The 15,835-nt window shown below is 43.6% G+C and overlaps 1 protein-coding gene across 6 annotated transcripts in view; it reads right to left on the reverse strand.

The window, feature by feature from the left end:
• LOC106586822 (tensin-1) overlaps window positions 1-15,835 on the reverse strand; it is a 322,014-nt gene that overhangs the window by 263,783 nt on the left and 42,396 nt on the right. For 2 of the 6 annotated variants that reach the window (XM_045707334.1, XM_045707333.1), the window contains exon 1: window positions 12,302-12,446. The exons of the other annotated variants lie outside the window; for them this stretch is intronic. In XM_045707334.1, coding sequence (XP_045563290.1) covers window positions 12,302-12,316 — 15 coding nt within the window. In that variant the 5' untranslated portion in view covers window positions 12,317-12,446. Of the gene's footprint in view, window positions 1-12,301; window positions 12,447-15,835 lie in introns of those variants that run through there. 6 annotated transcript variants of the gene reach the window in all.

Here is a 15,835-nt window from a genome sequence, read left to right on the forward strand (position 1 = left end):
CTCACCTCCCCTCCCACCCTCACCTCCCCCTCCCTCACCTCCCCTCCCTCCCTCCCTCACCTCCCCCCCTCCCTCACCTCCCTCCCTCACCTCCGCTCCCTCCCTCACCTCCCCCCTCCCTCACCTCCCCTCCCTCCCTCACCTCCCCCATCCCTCGCTCCCTGGTTTTCCCTAGCTAACTGTGGTCACTCATGTCTGTGCTAACGTTGTTCTCTCTCTCTTTCTCTCTCTCTCTCTCTCTCTCTCCCTCTCTCTTCCTCTCTCTCTCCTTCCCCATCTCCCTCTCTTCTTCCACCCTCTCTCCTTCCCCATCTCCCTCTCTTCTCCCCCCCTCTCTCTCTCCCCCTCTCCCTGACCCTCTCCCTCATTTCCACTCTCCTACTTATTTCAACTCTGATTGACTGTGCGGACCATCCTGGCTCCCTGCACGTCCCCATCTCAGACCATCCTGGCTCCCTGCACGTCCCCATCTCAGACCATCCTGGCTCCCTGCACGTCCCCATCTCAGACCATCCTGGCTCCCTGCACGTCCCCATCTCAGACCATCCTGGCTCCCTGCACGTCCCCATCTCAGACCATCCTGCGTCCCCCCCATGTCCCATCAAACTCTTGACGGAAAATCTCTTCTGCGTAGCGGTCTCACCCGGTTCACTTCCTCCCAGCACCAGGCCAAGGAGATGTATTGCTTTTTCACTTTTCTTTCAAGGCCACAGTAGTACCACGAAAGAGCCCCCCTCTAAAAGCGAAAAGACCCTGACCCCTAACGTAGAGACAGAACACAGCAGGACTAGGAAGCAACGCTGCTTCATTAAGTTCTCAGCGGTCATCAATGGCCCACGTTAGCCCAAGTCTCTCTAGACTCCCCTGTTCATCTTTCACATACAAGCAAAGACACACACACACACACACACACAGACACGCGCGCGCACACACACACACACACACACACACACACACACACACACACACACACACACACACACACACACACACACACACACACACACACACACACACACACACACACACAAAGCAGTGAAAGAGGACTAATCCCCTGGTGTTTTCTCTCAGCCTCTCTTTAGAGGTGAACCAGGTGGGGGGGGGGGGGCAGTATTAAAGAGTTAAAGTCCAGGGAGACAGAGTGCACAATCTTGATGATGACAGTTTCACCTTTCTATTCCAAACAGTATTCCTTTCCACTATAAGCACCGTGCCCGGCAGTCTTTCAGTGGGATTTCCTCTCCTCCTCCTTCTCCCATCAAATACACTATACTCTCACAATGCATGATGGGACGGCGGCAGAAGGTTTGTGTCATTGCACGTTTTAAATCAATCATTTTATGTGAGCAACAGCGTTACAGTCAATAGGCTAAATACACGTGTTTTTTTCTTCAGTTTAGTGCGAGACAATATCACAAACAATACTCCAACACAATACCCTACATTGGAGTTCGGGGTCGCTGTGGCAGCACAGAAAGGGGAAACCATGGTAAATACTGGATTATTGTGCGTGTTTAAGATCGACTACATTACGGTATGAGTGTGCAAAATCACTGATCTACAAATTACCTTACATCACAAATAACTACTCATTATTTGATCAAGATTAGGGATTTTGAATAGAATACAATAATCAACAGAAAAGCCTCGCTCAAACCTATCCTCTGAAACACAATGAATAACATGAGGTATGGTGGGGAAGAGGATCGAGGTTGAGTCAGTTTAATACTATGTGTCCACTTCCTCTGATAGAGATTAGTTGTCCTCGTGTAATGTCAGGGCGATTAGAAACAACGCCCCTCTCTAACCTTCTCCTGTTACCATCTATGGTGACTCCTGTTTACCCCAATGTGGGTTACTGGGGTAAAGGTTCAGTTTGTTTACTTCACAGTGGTGTGGAAGAGCTCTGATCCCAGACCAGACACCCAAATACTATTTTGAAATCTTTCAAGTCCTAGAGTGCCATATGGGCGGGGTTTGCAGTTTTGTGACTATTCTGTTTGTTCCATTGTGGCAGGCAAACTCAATCAACCACAGATAAAGTATTTGAAATGATTTCAAATAGTATTTGAACCCAGGTTTGTTAGGGACAACCTTTAACTTAATCCTTGTGGGACAGCACCAACAGAATTCCATAGGGTCAAGGGTCAAAGACTTTGGATCTAAACATTGCCCCATAAAGATGCACCCTTGGGAAAACAGGCATAGCCTCGAACTAGAAAAAGTGGGCCTCGCCAGCAAAACATTGTCAACCATTTCACGGGTGTCTCTCTAAATCACTGTCCCTGCGGCAACATGGGGAAATCGTCCCAATCTCCACTAATACATAAATACATAAATGTCATAATTCATTCATATAAGGTGATTGAATGTGTTTGTCAATATGACTGAAATATTATGTTTTCAACTGAAACTCAACAGACAACTTTCTCAAAATAATTTTCCCCCACTCACAAGTCATAGGCTACTTTGTATGACAGTTGGAAGCTGAAACAGTGACCCCTGGTGGACATTTACTATATCTAAGTCTCATTAGGCTGCATGACTACAAAACAGGGCCAAAACAAGGGTTTGTAAAATAATATTCTTTCACACACACACACACACACACACACACACACACACACACACACACACACACACACACACACACACACACACACACACACACACACACACACACAGCCCAACAACGTCCCCAGAAAACACGCGCTCAGCGCACATTACAAGCATCCCCCTGTGCCTTTGATAAGGACAGAGTGAGGACAAAGCCATCAGCAGGACAGCTATGATTAACCCCTTTACACCATCAGATCAACCCCCGACTCCCCAGCGCCCCCCAGTGGTCCTCAGCGCTCCGCAGCGCTCCCCAGTAGTCTTCAGCTCTCCTAGCGCTCCCCAGTGATCCTCAGCGCTCCGCAGCGCTCCCCAGTAGTCTTCAGCTCTCCTAGCGCTCCCCAGTGGTCCTCAGTGCTCCGCAGCGCTCCCCAGTAGTCTTCAGCTCTCCTAGCGCTCCCCAGTGGTCCTCAGCGCTCCGCAGCGCTCCCCAGTAGTCTTCAGCTCTCCCAGCGGATAGAGGAAGTCCCCCCTCCCACTTCTACCTCCTGATGACTCCCATCCGTGTAAAACGATACAGACACACCCTCCCTGGGTTCAGGCTCACATGTGTGTGCACGTTTTCTCCCGCTCTCTGGCTTTGAAGAACAGGCTCCTGTGGGGAGCAGAGAGGGAGAAGGACATGCCTCTGTACCAGACCTGCCTCACCAGAGGGAAAGACCACCACAATAATACTAATAAATACACTCAGAAAACGTTACGCCATACGTTGCACATAAGTTTCTCCATACTTCGCTCCCCACATGCAACAACTCTCCCCAGCCTGCGCTGCAAGTCACTGGCAGACACGGACCAGTCTTTTCAACAAGCTCTGTAGTTTCAAAGAGGCCTTTTTTCGCTCTCTCTCTTTCTCAGGGATCCAGTTCTGTTTAATCACTTGCATTCCGAGGCAACCGGAGACAAGTTCAACTGACAAAGCCCTCAGCTTATGTCAAACTTATCTTCTTTTAAAACCCAGGAAATCTACAGCCAGGAAATCTCAGTCAATTATGGGAGACATTCTGTGGCTATTAGCTCATGTCATTCATCAGCGCTTTAGTTGGGTGGGGAGGTGTCATGTGGTTTCTGATTAGCTGTGAAATAAGGGTCTAGTAGATGTTGCTTTGCACTAAAGATCCTATAGAGCACGGTTCCCTAACCACTTGGCCTCCCAAGTTATTATTTTTTGTAATTTTCATTGTTGGACATAAAAGACTGTAAAAACACCATGAAATTAGCTCCAGGTGATTTTAATTTAGGAAATCTGTTCCCAAGTATTTCCACACATATAGAGACACGTGAACATATACAAATGTAAGTAAGGTTTGAAATTATTATGTTTTAGTGAAATATTATATCTGTTTGGGCTTGTTGAGGGAAATTTGCTGTCTACAAATGATTTGTAATTATGTTCTGGTCCCTGAATCTAGTTGATGATCCCTGCTATAGAGTCCAGGTAGGCTAAAACAAACATTCACAGTCTCAGAAAGATTTCCAATACTGTACTATTTGAGGCCAGCTCTGCCATAACTTAAAGACACAGCACCTGGATTACACACATATGGTCTTAAGAGCTTGCATCACTGCAAATTATTTGATGGAATTAGGACAAGGTGATCGGGGAAGTTTTCACTGATGCCTTGAAATCAGCAGATGCCGCCTATAATCCAATCTATAGCTGAGACTCAGCTCATTGTAATCAATGAATTGCTGAGACATGGAGGAACTTGGCAGACACTACAGCCCTCCAAGACTAGATACTAGCCAGCCTATATGGAGGTACTGGTAGGAACTAGGAAGGATAGAAAAATGACTTCCATGACTAGATACTAGCCAGCCTATATGGACGTACTGGTATGAACTAGGAAGGATAGAAAAATGACTTCCATGACTAGATACTAGCCAGCCTATATGGAGGTACTGGTAGGAACTAGGAAGGATAGAAAAATGACTTCCATGACTAGATACTAGCCAGCCTATATGGAGGTACTGGTAGGAACCTGACTACAGCTGTATCACTGACAACAATGACATCAGCTGCTTCTACACCTGCATTGCTTGCTGTTTGGGGTTTTAGGCTGGGTTTCTGTACAGCACTTTGAGATATCAGCTGATGTAAGAAGGGCTATATAAATACATTTGATTTGAAATTTGATTTGATTACTGACATCACTGACTACAGCTGCATCACTGACATCACTGACTACAGCTGCATCACTGACATCAGCTGCATCACTAACTACAGCTGCATCACAAACATCACTAACTACAGCTGCATCACTGACATCACTGACTACAGCTGCATCACTGACATCAGCTGCATCACTAACTACAGCTGCATCACAAACATCACTAACTACAGCTGCATCACTGACATCACTGACTACAGCTGCATCACTGACATCAGCTGCATCACTAACTACAGCTGCATCACAAACATCACTGACTACAGCTGCACTACAGCTGCATCACTGACTACAGCTGCATCACTGACATTCCAGACTACAGCTGCATCACTGTCATCAGCTGCATCACTGACATCAGCTGCATCACTGACATCACTGACTACATCCCGGGATGTACAACTGGAGACTACTGATCTACATCAAGTGGGGAAATGCGATGGAATCAGGGCCTACGATAGGAGCGATCGCTCAACGCTACTGAGGAGACACAGAGAGGTGTAGGAGAGGGGAACAGGACGACCTGTTGAATGCTGCAGACTTCCTGTCTCTCCAGAGTGGGAAGACAATGGGTTCTGGACACACAGTTTCACTTTAGCTGAGGTAAAGCCAAGCCTGTTCTGGGAAACTGGGCTAGAGGCTGGGGGAATTGGGGGGCCATTGTTCCAGGGAGAATGTGGAAGGAAGTGGATGATGGTGTTTTGGAAGAAGGTGGAGAGTTGTGGTCACAGCTGGTAGTTTGGTAGGTGAAGCATAGCTGGATGCTAACTGACTGGTCATCGCAATCATCCGTACCTCTGAAAGGAGATGGTAATTCAGATGCCACTACCACAGAGCAAAAAGCAACTATTTCATTCAGCCTTAACACTACAACCACCGAGACAAGTCAAGACCACCCAGACAAGGAATTAACTCATCCAGTTTCCTTAAATAGTTTTTCCCAAGCCCCTTAAGTGTCTATACACAGTGACTCATTTAGGACCTCCCAGTGACAAAGCGTACCACAAGATCCTATTTTTGTAAGGATGGACGCTGGAGACAAGAAGCAGGTACAGGGAGTGAACAGTTAATAACCACAGACAGGAACAGAATATGGACAGCGTCTGGACAGGGGAAATGGAAATGACAATAATGCTGACATGGGGAGGAAACAGAGTAAACAGACAGATATAGGGAAGGCAATCAAAATGTGAAGGAGTCCAGGTGAGTCCAATGAGCACTGATGCGTGCGTAATGACGGTGACAGGTGTGCCCTCGAGCGCCAGAGAGGAAGGGCGTGAGCAGGCGTGACAATTTTCCCCTATAATCCACCTGCCAATACAAGAGTGGCGACGTGAGGGTGGGCTCCAGTGACATAATGTGGTCTGTTTTGCATACTCAGGCTAGTTAAAGACCCCCATACACTCCACACATCACTGTTTAAATGGAAAGCATTTCAAACCAAGCCCTGTATAAAGGCAATAGTAAAGCTCAGTTTACATCCAAATGAATTACAGTGGGCAGGGTGAAATTGAATGCAAAAAGGAAGTCCAAAAGCATGTATAAACAAAAGAGAACCCTTTTGTCCGAAAATTGCCGGCTCTCCGGTTCTCAATAAAGTGCCTGTGATTAATGTACACAATTAACCCTTCCCCTCCCATTATTGATCCTGGAGGCCATTTTGAGAATTGAGAGCTTGGCAAAATGTGTATGCATGACAGAAAAACGGTCGTAATGAAATTAAACAATTATCATTTTGGGTTTTTTTGCGACAGGACGGAAATCAACCTCTATCTAAAGTAGGCAGATAGAGGCCTCTGCACAAGCGACAAGACAAAACTAATTCCAACCTTTCCCCCATCCAAAACTGGAATCCCACATAAAACACTCTACTTTTGTTCTGTTGGAGAGAGTGAGTGGTGAATGAGGGGTGACATAGGGCCAGCGAACATATAATGTGGGGCAGATTGGGGAGTGAGTCTGGGGGTAGAATGCTAAGAGGGGTGGTTTGGGAACAATGAAGTACCCCTCAAACAAAATCCCACTAATCCCTACGATTTACTCCCACAACTCCCAGTGAGTGTCACAAAGAACCACAATAGCCCCCTGGGAATCTGTGACATCACAGCCTAATTCCCTGACTAGGCTACACCTCAGGCAGGCCCAGATTTCATGGCCAACTATTGTACACAATGCTGTGATACAACAGCCCTAACACGTGAAACGTAACGTTTTTCCTGGTGGGGAAAGATAAAGGACATGCGGATTCCAAAATGGCTGCTGTCCCACCATTTAATTTACACTTGTTAGGCAGGCATGAGAGACCAGCAACACAGAGGGGGGAACTGAGGATTGGATGAGCCTGCAGAGGAGGGTACCCAGAAGTGGTTGAAGTGGTCCAGGCCATGCTGTTGACTGAATGAAGTCCTAATTGGCTGTGTTTGTTCCTCAAACTGAGGAGTTGTAAAAAAGAAGAGAGTTGGAAAGGAGAGAAAGAAAATGAAAACAAGTTCCAAGATCTCCTGTATGAAGTTCCAAGGTCTCCTGTATGATGTTCCAAGATCTCCTGTATGAAGTTCCAAGGTCTCCTGTATGATGTTCCAAGGTCTCCTGTATGATGTTCCAAGGTCTCCTGTATGAAGTTCCAAGGTCTCCTGTATGATGTTCCAAGGTCTCCTGTATGATGTTCCAAGGTCTCCTGTATGAAGTTCCAAGGTCTCCTGTATGAAGTTCCAAGGTCTCCTGTATGACGTTCCAAGGTCTCCTGTATGACGTTCCAAGGTCTCCTGTATGAAGTTCCAAGGTCTCCTGTATGAAGTTCCAAGGTCTCCTGTATGAAGTTCCAAGGTCTCCTGTATGATGTTCCAAGGTCTCCTGTATGAAGTTCCAAGGTCTCCTGTATGATGTTCCAAGGTCTCCTGTATGAAGTTCCAAGGTCTCCTGTATGAAGTTCCAAGGTCTCCTGTATGAAGTTCCAAGGTCTCCTGTATGACGTTCCAAGGTCTCCTGTATGACGTTCCAAGGTCTCCTGTATGAAGTTCCAAGGCCTCCTGTATGAAGTTCCAAGGTCTCCTGTATGACGTTCCAAGTTCTCCTGTATGAAGTTCCAAGGTCTCCTGTTTGAAGTTCCAAGATCTCCTGTTTGAAGATCCAAAATTTCCTGTATGACGTTTCCACGAGCCAAGCCATTTTCTTAGATCTCACCAAAGAAAGATACCCATCTTTGGGCCGAAAGGTTATTTGTATGAGCCTCTAAGGCAGGGAAAATGCTTATGAAACTTGATATTTCTGAGGTGCTCTGTCACATACTAACCAATTGTAGGAGGGCCAGGGCCACTTTTAATGAAATTCTACTGTAGCCCCAGAAAAAAAAACACCTTGCAAGTGGCAACCGGACAAAAATGTCCAAAGCTAATTACAGAGTCCCTCATTAAAGCTCACCTCCGGGCACTATGGCTGCCCCCTCCGCCCCTTTGCTCTTCTCCATTGAAACAAAGTCTTTGTTGTTGAGGGAAGCCTAGGAGGTGCTCCCAAGGGAAAGCATAGTGCTGGCTGGCTGGCTGACTGGCTGGATGAAGGGAGGGATCCCCTGTAACCACTTTTCCAATGTAGAGGCTAGGTATGTCAATCAATCCTACTATAAAGACAACAACAAGGAGAACAGCATGTAAAGTATAGGCACAATGAGTGACGTAAAGGGAGATATGGCTCATGCTAGATTTAACTGATAGTCTACTCATATCAAAGCATACGAAAAACCCAATCACTACTGAGCACCAATGTGTTCTCCTTTGTTCTATACAAGCATATTTTATTGCATATTTTATAGGGCCCTAAAGTCCCCAAAGACACAGCGACCAAGGGAGTTCTTTGTGTACCAGATATAAACCAATTACAAAATTACAATCCTTAAATGGGGCATACCGAGTGGCGCAGCGGTCTAAGGCACTGCATCTCAGTGCAAGAGGCATCACTACAGTCTCTGGTTCGAATCCAGGCTGTATCTCTTCCGGTTGTGATTGGGAGTCCCATAGGGCGGTGTACAATTGGCCCAGGTTTGGCTGATAAGCCGTCATTGTAAATAAGAATTTGTTCCTAACTGACTTGCCTTGTTAAATAAAGGTGGGTCAAAGACGAGATGTGTAAATTTGGTGTCCGAAGGCTATTCATTTAACATAAAAAGATAAATATGTATAAATATAATATTAAATCACTCAACGCTTACCCTTCTTTTGATCCAGAAATATTTGTGTTGCAAACTATTAAATTAAGGGAGTTATTGACCTCTAAAGTGTCAAAATGTCCTTAAATGTAACTGTCCAGGTTAATATTCTAATGACAAAAGTGTTTTTAAAATGTAGAAATTCATCTTAAAAAAAGAAATGAACACCCAATGCATAATTGTGTTAGAGTTCCAACAATTGCAACAATATATAGAATAATGGGCGACATACTGTATCTAAAAAATATTTAAAAACTTGAATAACTTTTGTCCGGACTTTTGCGCTTCATCAGTGTCATTCAGGTAAAAAGCCATTTTAAAGCATATCACATGATGGTAATCATGTGACAGTGTGTGACATCACAAAGAAGACCCATTGAAGACCCTCTATCAATGTGATGAGGTGAGTAAATCTCTCTGAAATATTTGATGATTTCACCTTTTCATCCTCTAGTAACCTTTGTAACAAAAACGCATGTCTTTCAGTACAACACAGAAAACATACTTTTACTGTTATTATTTTATAAAAAGCTATATTAAATATGAAAAGTAAATATAATCTTTATGGGTAATGGTCATTACTTTATATAGGTGGCAAAGGAACTGCCTTTTAAATATGTTTATGTATGAAATCCGTTCTTCAGTATCACGCTTTTGTCCTTCAGCACAACAAAAGTTTCATGTTATACCACAATGTCACCCGTTATGCTGAATGACAGTAGCTTTGTTATCCCATTTTTTTCACTAGTTTACAACATTTAATCATGCAATTCATAAGTACTTGTTGTATGAATACTGAATATTATCATTTTTAACTATTTTATGGCATTTTAAGGTATTTCAAGGCACATTATCTTTATACTGTAGATGCCGTTGTCTAATGAGGAGAGGGCTGCACGGCACAGACAAAAGATTAACGCAGATCCAGTTGCTAGGGAGGAAAGAGTAGCCAGAAGAAAAGCAAGGTATTGTTTTCATGGTTTTATGCTACTGTCAGCAACAGAATAGGATATACTGGAATATAAAGCTGGGTGGATAACACTTAACAGTTGCACTATTACACTGTAGATTACAACATTAACTATCATGTAATAATCGTGTAATAATGCAACTTAATGCAATGTAAAGTGTTGCCGCAGGCTCAAATTATAGTGAAGTAATTATAACTAACATTAGCAATGAAATAGTAACAAAACATGCTTTTTTTTTTCTGAGAGTGTACAATATTAATTCAATACAACTTCATTCATAATCCCGCTCCACTTAGTAGTTGAATGTTTCTCTGAGTGCGCAAAACTCTGTCTTTGTTTGTCAACTCAACCATGACAGGGTCTTTACTCCAGAGCTGAAGAAGGTTGACATGGACAGAGGAGACACAGACCTCTCAACAAATGGCCTTTCATCCAAGGAGAGAGACAGAGCCAGATACAGTATCTTCTATCTCCATGGCTTTAAAACAACACAGCCAAGCCTTTGTTTGAGCACTTGACTTTAACAGAGGTCCGAATCAGGAATTCCTCATCGACTTCCTTTGACAGATAAGCTTTTAACTGTTAAAATGAGCTTCTATTAGAACCCCCCTGGGCAGGTAGTGAGTTCCATAAATAGTTTCTCAAGTGTTTAAGTCAACGAATGCTATTTGCGGTCTTTTCCAGTCATGGAAAATACTTGAAATTACAGGCTAGAGGTGTTGAAAAATGGCTTCCGCAAGAAAGACTCCAATGTTGGCAATTGAGAAAAGTAGTAGTCAGTAAGGCCTTGAGCTATTAGATACTACTACCACTGACTGAAGTGTGTGCTGCAAACAAGTTGACAACCCACTAAGCCCTTTGTTCCATGTACTGTATGTCTGTACAACATAAACGTGAGTGGCTCCAGATGAAATTAGTAAACACAATTTGAAAATGTAAATTGAACATTATTAAACTCAAATATTGAGAGTGATATAATATGCACAGATCGGATTACACTAAATTAGATAAACTGTCCAGTGACACAATCTTTACTTGTACCATGTTGAGTCCTCATTTTGTTTACTTCAAATAAGAATCACAAAGAAAGGCACAGAGTATCTCAATATCCAATCACTGACATCCTCTGTTGCTTATCTGCACAGAGAAAGCCATCATCTAAAACATTGGATTAATATCAAATCAAATCAAATTGTATTTCTCACATACAACATGTTTAGCAGATGTTATTGCGGGTGTAGCGAAATACTTAAGACCGTGCTGCAGTTTGTCTCACATTGTTTACCGACTGAACGCAGCCCTCAAGAGAGAGTCAAATCCCTGACCCAACTGAACACAGCCCTCTTAAGAGGGAGTGAAATCCCTGACCCAACTGAACACAGCCCTCTTAAGAGGGAGTGAAATCCCTGACCCAACTGAACACAGCCCTCTTAAGAGGGAGTCAAATCCCTGACCCAACTGAACACAGTCCTCTTAAGAGGGAGTCAAATCCCTGACCAAAGTGAACACAGCCCTCTTAAGAGGGAGTCAAATCACTGACCCAACTGAACACAGCCCTCTTAAGAGGGAGTGAAATCCCTGACCCAACTGAACACAGCCCTCTTAAGAGGGAGTCAAATCCCTGACCCAACTGAACACAGCCCTCTTAAGAGGGAGTCAAATCACTGACCCAACTGAACACAGCCCTCTTAAGAGGGAGTCAAATCCCTGACCCAACTGAACATAGTCCTCTTAAGAGGGAGTCAAATCCCTGACCAAAGTGAACACAGCCCTCTTAAGCGGGAGTCAAATCACTAACCCAACTGAACACAGCCCTCTTAAGAGGGAGTGAAATCCCTGACCCAACTGAACACAGCCCTCTTAAGAGGGAGTCAAATCCCTGACCCAACTGAACACAGTCCTCTTAAGAGGGAGTCAAATCCCTGACCAAACTGAACACAGCCCTCTTAAGAGGGAGTCAAATCCCTGACCCAACTGAACATAGTCCTCTTAAGATGGAGTCAAATCCCTGACCCAACTGAACACAGTCCTCTTAAGAGGGAGTCAAATCCCTGACCCAACTGAACACAGCCCTTTTAAGAGGGAGTCAAATCACTGACCCAACTGAACACAGCCCTCTTAAGAGGGAGTCAAATCCCTGACCCAACTGAACATAGTCCTCTTAAGAGGGAGTCAAATTCCTGACCCAACTGAACATAGTCCTCTTAAGATGGAGTCAAATCCCTGACCCAACTGAACACAGCCCACTGAAGAGGGAGTCAAATCACTGACCCAACTGAACACAGCCCTCTGAAGATGGAGTCAAATCCACAACCCTCTTCCAGTTCCAATGTGGTTAACAGAGAACTTACCAACCAGAAAGACATAGCAGAGCTTTCAATAGGATGGCCACTACCTCTCTTAGGTCCAGAACCCGGTAAGGTCCAGAATATGCAATTAGGCTTGCCTGGGGCTCATGAGGACTGTGCGTGTTGTGTTGTCCCTCTAGTAACACAAACTGAACTGAGATACACACCCTGGTAGTCTTTATCCTGACATTTCCTGAGCTACATTGTTAGCAAAGGAAGGAGGAAACACACACACTCTCTCTCTCACACACACACACACACACACACACACACACACACACACACACACACACACACACACACACACACTCTCTCTCTCTCACACACATACAGACACATGCTCACACACACACTCTCTCTCACACATAGACACAGGCACAAACAAAACACTCACACTAACACAAACACACACCGGCATGCTTACACATACAGTCCATAACACACAACACACACAGTGGAAAGACTGACTCTCAGGGAGTCCCATCATGGAGCGACCTGCAGAGTGTAGCTACAGCAGGAGGTTCCTTCCTTTCTGTTCGGGGGCCGAGGTCAGCGCTTAACCTGTGGCCAGCGGGGAGGTCTGCTCACCAAGACAATTCACTTCCTTGTCGATCATTGACAGAACATAGAAATCTTTCCAGTCAATGTCGCAAGACGGAGCTCTCTCCACACTGTGGGTTAAAAGGACCGCAGCTAATTTACAGGGGCTGTTCATTATGGTAAAGAATGGGTTTCCTGTCAATCCATCAAGTGTAGATAAATAGTTATTTCTGTGTGTTTTATGGACATGCGACTCTAATCAGTGACGGATTTAGAGGCAAGGTGTAAAGATCATTGTGTGACAGAGGAATTACCCAGAAGAGCAATGGGAAAGGGGTCTGAGAGAAGGGTCTCTTCATGTCATATAGTAGCAGCTAAAGTTGAGAAAGCAAAACAGAGACACATTCATTGTTTGATTTTAATTGACAACATAAAACATTCGACAAATACACTACAGTTCAAAAGTTTGGGGCCACTTAGAAATGTCCTTGTTTTTGAAAGAAAAGCTCATTTTTTGTCCATTAAAATAACATCAAATTGATCAGAAATACAGGGTAGACAATGTTAATGTTGTAAATGACTACTGTAGCTGGAAACGGCTGATTTTTTATGGAATATCTACATAGGCGTACAGAGGCCCATTATCAGCAACCATCACTCCTGTGTTCCAATGGCACGTTGTGATAGCTAATAGAAGTTTATCATTTTAAAAGGTTAATTGATCATTAGAAAACCCTTTTGCAATTATGTCAACACAGCTGAAAACTGTTGTTCTCATTAAAGAAGCAATACAACTGGCCTTCTTAGACTAGTTGAGTATCTGGAGCATCTTCACTTGTGGGTTTGATTACAGGCTCAAAATGGCCAGAAACAAAGACCTTTCTTCTGAAACTCATCAGTAAATTCTTGTTCTGAGAAATTAAGACTATTCCATGCGAGAAATTGCCAAGAAACTTAAGATCTCGTACAACGCTGTGTACTACTCCCTTCACAGATACAGCGCAAACTGGCTCTAACCAAAATAGAAAGAGGAGTGGGAGGCCCCGGTGCACAACTAATCAAGAGGACAAGTACATTAGAGTGTCGAGTTTGAGAAACAGACGCCTCACAAGTTTTCAACTGGCAGCTTCATTAAATAGTACCCACAAAACACCAGTCTCAACGTCAACAGTGAAGAGGAGACTCCGGGATGCTGGCCTTCTAGGTAGAATTCCTCTGTCCAGTGTCTGTGTTCTTTTGCCCATCTTAATCTTTTATTTTTATTGGCCAGTCTGAAATATGGCTTTTCTTTGCAACTCTGCCTAGAAGGCCAGCATCCTGGAGTCGCCTCTTCAATGTTGACATTGAGACTGGTGTTGGTGAGTGCTACAGTAGTCATTTACAACATTAACATTGTCTACCCTGTATTTCTGATCAATTTGATGTTATTTTAATGGACCAAAAGTGTGCTTTTCTTTCAAAAACAAGGACATTTCTAAGTGACCCCAAACTTTATAACTGTAGTGTACGTTCTAGATAGTTCAAACAAATACATAATGTTGAAACAACAATACAAACATACATAACAATCTATAAAGGAAGTAGTCAGACTTATTTCCCTTGGAGTACTCAGACACTGAAACAACTAGTTTTGAATAAGGCAGTGTGGCGAGCAGAACCAGGGCTGGTCTGGGGTGAAGAGGTCAGGTGCACAGCTAGGGACCATTGAGGGGCTAGACAGGCCACAACCTCTTAACCCACAGGGTCACCCTTTGTGTTTTAGCAGGCGCTAAATGGAACACATTTCAGTCTAGCACATTTATTGGAAGAGGGGTTTTCTTTAGTCATTTCTATTTTCTACATTGTAGAATAATAGTGAAGACATCAAACTATGAAATAACACACATGGAATCATGTAGTATCCAAAATCCAAAAAAGTGTTAAATGAATCAACATATATATTCAGCAAAAAAATTAAAAGTCCCTTTTTCAGGACCCTGTCTTTCAAAGATAATTTGTAAAAATCCAAATAACTTCACAGATCTTTCCTGTTTGGGCGCATGAACCGCTAACGGGACACCTATGACAACATCTGGTGAAATTGCAGAGCGTGAAATTCAAAACACAAAAACCGGAATATTAAACATTCATGAAAATACAAGTGTCATACATCATTTAAAAGCTTACCTTCTTGTTAATCCAACCGCGTTGTCAGATTTGAAAAAGGCTTTATGGCGAAAGCATATCATGCGATTATCTGAGGACAGCGCCCCACATCAAAATACTTTTTCAACCAGCACAGGCGTCGCAAAATCACAAATAGCGATAAAACAAAATCACTTACCTTTGAAGATCTTCCTCTGTTTGCAATCCCAAGGGTCCCAGCTACACAATGAATGGCCATTTTGTTCGATAAAGTCCTTCTTTATATCCAAAAAAGTCTGTATAGTTGGCGCCAATGATCTCAGTAATTCACTCGTTCAACTTGCATACAAACGAATTCAAAAAGTTACCGGTAAAGTTCGTCCAAACAAGTCAAACGATGTTTCTAATTAATACTCAGGTACTCTAATATCTAAATAAATGATAATATTTAAGACGGAGAATAGTATGTTCAATAAGGAAGATAAATAACAAAGAGCGCGCACCTCATTCATGCGCCAACAAGACTACTTTTCTAATGAGAGACACCTTGTAGTTTTTCCAACTACTTGCTCATTTTTCAAAACACAAGCCTGAAACCCTTTCTAAAGACTGTTAAGATCTAGTGGAAGCCAAAGGAAGTGCAATCTGGGTCCTATCTATTTGAAATAGCCTGTGACCTAAAAAAAAGAAAAATTCCGGATGGATTTTCCTTGGGTTTTTGCCTGCAATATCAGTTCTGTTATACTCACAGGCATAACTTCAGAGCGTTTTCTATCCAATGCTACCAAGTTAATGCATATCCAAGCTTCTGGGCCTGAGTAACAGGCAGTTTACTTTGGGCATGTCAGTCATCTGAAGATCCGAACAAAAACC

Source organism: Salmo salar, chromosome ssa25, assembly GCF_905237065.1.
Source record: "Salmo salar chromosome ssa25, Ssal_v3.1, whole genome shotgun sequence".
Classification (NCBI taxonomy): Eukaryota; Metazoa; Chordata; class Actinopteri; order Salmoniformes; family Salmonidae; genus Salmo; species Salmo salar.